The sequence below is a fragment of the Xenopus laevis genome, chromosome 2S (genome assembly GCF_017654675.1).
Source record: "Xenopus laevis strain J_2021 chromosome 2S, Xenopus_laevis_v10.1, whole genome shotgun sequence".
Lineage (NCBI taxonomy): Eukaryota > Metazoa > Chordata > Amphibia > Anura > Pipidae > Xenopus > Xenopus laevis.
The window spans coordinates 76,438,736-76,445,878 of record NC_054374.1 but is presented as its reverse complement, the minus strand read 5'-3'; the positions used below and the strand labels follow the sequence as shown (position 1 = coordinate 76,445,878).

Genomic DNA, 7,143 nt, shown 5'->3' with positions numbered 1-7,143 from the left:
CAGGCGTAGGGCGGCTATGACTGGAGCCAGAACTTTTGAAAAGGTTCTCGGTGAAGACGCTAGCCCAAAGGGAAGTGCTCGGTATTGAAAATGCTCCCCCCTTACCGAGAACCTGAGGAATCTCTGGTGACTTAAGAGAATAGGGACATGAAGATATGCATCTCGCAAATCTATCTTTGCTAGCCAATCGTTTACCCGTAGGTTCTGCGAAATAATACTCAATGTCTCCATTTTGAATGACTTTACCTTCAGGAACGAATTTAATCCTCTGAGATCTAAGATAGCTCGGAACTCCCCCGACGCCTTTTTCCTGAGGAAGATCGGAGAATAGATACCTTGTCCCTTCTGGCTTTCCGGCACTGTTAAAATTACTTCCTTTTCCAACAGATCTAATAAAATGTGATTCATTGCTCGATGAGCTTCCAGCGTTTTCGGAACCTTTGATTCCACAAAAAAACTTCTGTTTGGTTTTTTCGAAAACTCCAAGTGGTAACCTAAGGATACCACTTCCCGGACCCAACTGTCCATCGTAGTTTTCCCCCAGACTGCCTGGAATTGAAGTAGTCTTCCCCCTACTGGCGGCAGCTGGGCCTGAACACCGTCAGAACGATTTAGGCTTTCCCTGCTTGAACTCTTTTTTGAGCTGATTTTGCCCGCGATTTCTCCAAAAGGGCTGCCTATCAAATTGCTTTCCAGGCCTATAGGTCTTGGCATCCTTAAACGGCATTCTGTCCGCCCAGCCTGCACGGACTGGCTGACGTCTCACACGCCTTTCTTGCGGCAAAAAGGAGCTCTTGCCCGCCGAAGCCTTAGAAATAATACTGTCAAGTTTTGGCCCAAACAGCAACTCCCCCTCGAAAGGGAGCGCACACAGATTGAACTTGGAAGGGGTATCTGCTTGCCAATGTTTTAGCCACAGCATCCTCCTAGCTGCCACTGCATACCCCATATTTCTGGCTGCCAATTTCAGCACCTCCAATGATGCGTCCGTGATGAAATCAATAGCCACCTTTATATCACCCACTAGGTGACCCACCTTGTCTTTGTCTCCAGCAAGCTGCAGCTCAGTTTCTATCTCTTGCAGCCAGATTTTGGATGCCTTTGCCACACACGTGACTGCTACCGCTGGCTTGCAGAGTAACCCCGAAACTGAATAGGCCTTCCTCAGCACTGTATCCTGTCTCCTTTCTACAGGATCCTTCAAGGAAACCCCCTCATCCACTGGCAATGTGGTCTTACGAGCCACCCTTGTGATGGCAGCATCCACTTTGGGGGGGTTGGTCCACCGACTCACATCCCCCTCCGCATACGGGTACATCTTCTTCATGTGTCTAGGTTCTGAGTACTTTTTATCTGGTACTGCCCACTCTTCCTTAATAATATCTTTCAGTACATCGTGGACTGGAAATACCAGATCTTTCTTTCCTGATGATTTAAACATTCTGTCCTGCTTTTTCTCTTGTTCAGTGTCCTCTAGTTCCAATACTTTCCGGACAGCTTTTACTAGAGGTTCTATTAGATCCAAATCAAACGAGGAATCTTCATCCAATACAATTAGCTCCTCTTCCTCCTCTGAAGTAGCCGAAAGGCTACACCTTGCTGCCCCCTGCTGACGTGCTTCACACTCCGCAGGCACCTTAGGATCACGGCTCTCTTTCCCCATTACTGGGGCACTGGGACCCACTTTCTGTATCACATTAGCTGTCACAGTTCCTACTAGGTCCTCCAGTGATTTAGACATAGACTCCTTAAACCAGTCTCTCATAGCACTCCATTGATCATCTGCTCTTTTGCCAGACATAGATTCCCAGCACATTAGGCATACTTTTTTGTTATGCATCGCTGGATTATCACATATTGAACACTCTTTTTCCACCGCCTTCCTTGAATGATGACTCCTCCTTCTAGGTGACCTACAAAGAAACGAGTTTGTTACCATCACATAGGAGTCACCACACATCTCTCTGATACACTTACCCCCTAGAGGATGACCGGGATCTCCGGCTCCTAGAACTCATGCTCTGAAAAAAGAGGAGTAAATATAAGTAGCTGTACAGTTCACCTAGGTCCCCAACCGGTAGGCCTGCAACACTGCTTACATTCAGGCTCTCCCAACCAGCAAACGGCTCCTGCTGCATGTACTGCAAACAAAACCTGCTCCTGCTGTACAACAGGTAATGGGCGCTTTAAGAGCCAAGGGCGCCTAGAGATGACATCATCAAGAGTCTACACAGTGTCTTACCGCGGGATCCGACTTACTGCACTCAGAACGCCTTACTGCACACCCCGCGTCTTACCGCGTTCTAAAAGCCCAGCTACCAGGCTCCACCGGCTATATGTGAACCGGTCGCTTCGGTGAGGCAGAGAGGAACCACACCGGCACAGGGGAATCCTTCCTGATGCGAGGACAGGAAAAAAAGAGATGGGGTAAGGGGGTTGGGAATTAGGTTTATTGGTTCCTGTACTTCCGCTGTGCGAGGGAGTTAACCCATTAGTGCCTACTGCCATGCGGAAGGACAGGAAAGATTTTTCCAATGCAGTTGAATAAAAGCAGTTTTTTTTGAGAATAGCAATTATTTCCTAGATGTCCTCAGGTGAAAACCATTGCTTCATATTAGTAATAGTGTCAAAGGCCAGAGTAAAGGGAATCGCATATTTATAAGCGTGTAATGAGGTAAAATATATAATATTTTAAATTGTAAATAGTTAGGCAATACTGTATATAGTTCAGCCAATGGGTTGCCCCAACCCTTAAGGCTGGCCTGTAGGGGGGGGGGTCCCCTACAGGAACCTATTATTACATTCTGATGCTAATTGTGCAGGTTTCTGAGCTCCCATGGATTAAAAGGTAACCTCCTCCAAAAGTTACCAGCTGGAGCTCGAACCCCGAGCCCTTTGGAGGAGAAACATGGCAATTTGCTGCATGTGCCATAAAACAGATGTGTGGAGATGCCAGTTTTGCAGACTCCAAAGTAGTAGTCTCTTGCATGCAGCCTCAAGAAGGTGGCAAATATTCAAATTAGAACTATTTCCATGGTCGAGATGTGATAAATCTCACATTCTAATTTACATTCGAATTGGGGGATAAAAATTTAAATGTGTGAACTGTGACACCAAAATTGTTTTTGAAAATTCAAACTGGAATTCGAATTTACTATTCGACCTTTAATAAATCTGCCCCTTAGTATGGTTTAGAGAGTGATATTCTGAGACAATTTGCAATTGGTTTTCATGTTTTATTATTTGTGGTTTTTGAGTTATTTAACTTTATATTCAGCAGCTCTCAAGTTTGCAGTTTCAGCAATCAGGTTGCTAGGGTTCAATGGAACATTGTTGCAAAACAAAACCTTTTTGGTTCAATGACAGTGTTGCTGTTGAGGTGGGTAAGACAAGATGTACTTTTAAGGCTTTCAAGTTAGCCTGGACAGTTGAAACGTTTATCAGGTACAAGGAGGCCAATAAATCATGCAAAAAAGCTAAAATCGATATGGAAAAACCTTCTACTTCTACATGAACTCGGCAGGTTTGAGATGGAGTACTTTTTTATTTGGACTTTTAGCAGCCTCTGCAACATCACTCTCTTCCTCCACACTGTAGGGTCCAGCTGAGACTAATGATCTGATGTAAATGATGCTCTTCACCATTTAAGTGGGAGAACTTCACCAGTAAGAACATACACAGAAAGTGTCTTGGTCAAAATTGAATCCAAGAAAGGTGCAATGCTGACCACTATACACTACTATACTATTTATTCTACAATATATGGCTCCCTATATATCTTGTACTAGTTCTAATTCTAGTCTAGTGTTATTGCCAAAGCCCAGAAAGAGCAAGTCTGATACCTATTGTTTATTAAGGAATCACTAGTTATTATTTGAATATTCATGTTTAAACCCGCACTTCAGGCCGCCTATTGTTTCCGTTTCTGTGCTCAATGTTTTTTCTAAAAATTAAAACAAAATTCTATTCCAATGTAAAAAGCTCAACGTATCCTAAGTATCTAATATAGTTAATGATTATATTCCTTTATTTTGGACAAAGCTATAATTATTCTGAAATGTTTGTAAAAAAAAATGGGTAGAACTTTCCAGGAAACAAGCATCATCATTGCTTTCAGTAAGTAGTAAATCCCAAGTTGACTCTGACACACATCTTCTAACAATATTGTGAAATATGACATTTAGAATACATTATTGTCTAAATCTGAACCTTCATGTAAAAACTTAATTTTTTTGCCAAACAGCATGATTTACATATATCCCCATTAGGATATTCAGGAAGTAAAGCTTCGAATGTTCATGACATTAGTTATTATTTAAAGTCAAATGATCTCGAGGCATGTCAAAAACACATTGGAATAATTTACCTCTTTTTCTTCACTTGTTGTTCACTTAAAATGATTTGTTATCCCTTTCAGTGATGTGGTCTAGTATAGAAAAAATCTAATACAGCCCCAATGCTGCACAGACAGTGACAGCACTTCACACAAAGGGTCTGCTTCAGCACAAAAACTATTGTGTACATTGTTTGAAGACAAAAATACATTACTGTCGTTGTCTATTGTTTTCAGGCCATATTAGTATTGTCGCTGTTCTCTTTTTTTTAATATTTTTATTTTAAAAGTTTTTCACAATCATAGCCATTATAAAGATACATAAACATTTAGTGAAATAAGTTGACAAAGCTTATGACAGATGTGATCATCATTTAGTTTTACAAATCTTAGCTAAACATTACTTACTAGTATTCTTGATTAACTGGGTTTTTTTCCCATTAGACAACATTAACAGTTCCATATGTTGTGGCAACATTCTGTACCTTTTTAATCTGCTGAGTATCGTGTACCAGTAATCAACTTCTGGTAGGAGTGAAGGATACTTGTTGTTTCATGGAAGATTTTGTGAAGTTAAAGTATCATGTTACAGAAATAAAATCACCAATAAAACTTAGAAAGAACAAAAGAAAAAGTAAAGCAATAAACACAAAACTAATATAACTTAACTAATAGAGTTTGTTTTTGACTGTCTGGGTTGAATAGCTGCTCCGCTTATCTATATTGGGAATTCTTGTCATTGAAGTGTAAGTAGGCGGGTGGGGGAGTGCCATTAAACCTATATACTGTATAGAGAGTTGAGCTGCTCTAAAATGTTTTGTCCTGGGTAAATTATAATTATCAGATAAGTGAGTGCGATGGATCCTCTTTCTGCAAGGAGCTTCGTCATTCTAATCAATTTCTTGGAGGACCACCAAGCAAAAGAGTGGGCTTGTACACCTGGAAGGAAAAATAGGTTTCATGTAATTGGTGCTACTGGTATATGTGGGGATACCTGAGCATATCATATAGCGTTCTGATCCCATTAAGTCAGTGTATGTTGTAAGCATGGACTTTGTATTTGTGGGTCGTACAGTTGGAGGGGCCCAAATTAAAGCTTCAGCTGAGTATGGGTGGGTCAGAAAATTTTCTTACTTAACCCATTATGGAGGCGAATATTGAAGGTGTAATAAGGGGATCTGAGTAAATTGGAATGCTATAAAATACTTATTAAGTTAGGGAGTTCCAGACCTCCTTCCTGGGGTCTCCTTTGTAGCGTTGACTTGTTTACTCTTGGGGGTTTCGCTGAGATGATATGTTTTTCAAAATATTTGAGGTCCTTTAAGCTGATATTTATAGGGAGCACTCTAAACAGATATAGAAATTTCGGGAGGAGTGTCATCTTCACTGCGGTTATCCTACCTACCCAAGAAATATTATACTTGCTGCAATCTTCCAACAGCCAGTTATAGCCTGGTATAATTGGCTGTATGATATGGAAATCTTATGCCCAATATAGTAATATGCTTATTGCATCACTGAACTTCAAAGTTATGGCCAAAAGCTTAACCATCTCCGCAGGTAAATTGATATTTAGAGCTTCTGTTTTTGTGGGATTAGTCACTAGGCCAGAAATAGATAGAACATTTTATATACATTTGGTGATCTGTCTGCGAACAGATTTAGAGTATGTAACCATTTGTAGTCCATGGATGTGTGGGTCTTCCCTTATTGCTATAGCTAGTGGTTATATTACCAGGTCAAATATCAGGGGGCAGGCCTATCTTGTGCCTCTATCTATAAGGAAAGTTGAAGAGGAGTGAGGGCCTTTGGTAACTATTGGTTTATGATAAAATGCTTTGATTTGTGTAATGAATTTAGGGCCGAAGCCTCATTGCTGTAAATATAGTAAAGGTAAGGCCATTCAACAGAGTCAATGCCTTCCTTATGTCTAGTTTAGAAGCATAGATGGTGTTCCTGTTTTTCAGGGCCTGATTTGCCAAGATTGTGAGTTTTCAGATTGCGTCAGCCGCCTGTCTTCCACAGACAAATCCCATCTGGTCTCTATGGAGTTCAGAGGGGAGGATCCGATTTAAATGCTCAGCCAATATTTTAGCTAGGATAATTATATCTATATTGAGTATGGGGTGATAATTTTTGCAATTCTGTGCTTGGCTTTGTTGTGGGAAGTTATCTTCAGCTATCAGATGGTTGAACATTTTGGTGAGGTGAGGAATTAAAATGTGCACATGTAAACATTTTTTATAATAAAGGGTAGAGAACCCATCTGGCCTGGGAGATTTAGAAAGTTGAAAGTGTTGTATGGCTGTTTTGACCTTATCTTCAGTTTTTCCCAGTCCATTATAGATTTGTTACTGTCCGAAACTTTGGGCATAGGTAGGTTTCTGATAAACTTGGTGAGCTATGTTTAAGATATAGTGGCTGTGGAAACATAGAGCTGTTTATAAAATTTGTAGAACTCTAGCAGAATTTTAGGGAGTGCGTTGGAAAGTTGGCCTGATGTGATAATGAAGTCTATTTCTTAATCTTTATGCAAAAAGTCGACTCGGTTTGTTAGACTGAAAATAAAACTGTTGCTGAGTCCACTGTAATGCATATTGTGATTCAGATGTAAGTATTTAATCAAGTTCAGTCTTGACCCTCTGAATTTGACTAGTGAGGTCAATACTAGGGTTGGCAGTTTGGGAAGATAGTAATTCCTCAAACTGTTTAGTTAGTTTTATTATTTCAGCATTGTAAAGTTTTTCCTATAAGCTCCCAGCTGGACTAGGTGCCCTCTAATAACCGATTTATGGGCTTCCCATAATGTA

General features: G+C 40.7%; 1 protein-coding gene across 2 annotated transcripts; it reads right to left on the bottom strand.

Moving 5' to 3' along the window:
• Positions 1-475: 475 nt before the first annotated feature.
• On the bottom strand, positions 476-2,525 carry LOC121400601. 2 transcript variants are annotated; one of them, XM_041584015.1, is made up of 3 exons: positions 2,100-2,525; positions 1,978-2,021; positions 476-1,913 (listed from the first exon to the last, which is right to left on the bottom strand). In XM_041584015.1, exons 1-3 carry the CDS (start codon positions 2,136-2,138, stop codon positions 602-604), a joined length of 1,395 nt encoding a protein of 464 aa, XP_041439949.1. In that variant the 5' UTR covers positions 2,139-2,525; the 3' UTR covers positions 476-601. The 2 variants fall into 2 exon arrangements, with proteins under 2 accessions (XP_041439949.1, XP_041439948.1); XM_041584014.1 differs by having other exon boundaries at positions 1,978-2,525.
• Positions 2,526-7,143: the final 4,618 nt, after the last annotated feature.

Excerpts from the sequence above, each read along its gene's own strand:
- LOC121400601 (XM_041584014.1), bottom strand. The coding sequence starts at position 2,138 with ATGCAGCAGGAGCCGTTTGCTGGTTGGGAGAGCCTGAATGTAAGCAGT. Across the intron at positions 1,914-1,977 it reads TCCCGGTCATCCTCTAGGGG|GTCACCTAGAAGGAGGAGTC; the intron begins GTAAGTGTATCA and ends GTTTCTTTGTAG.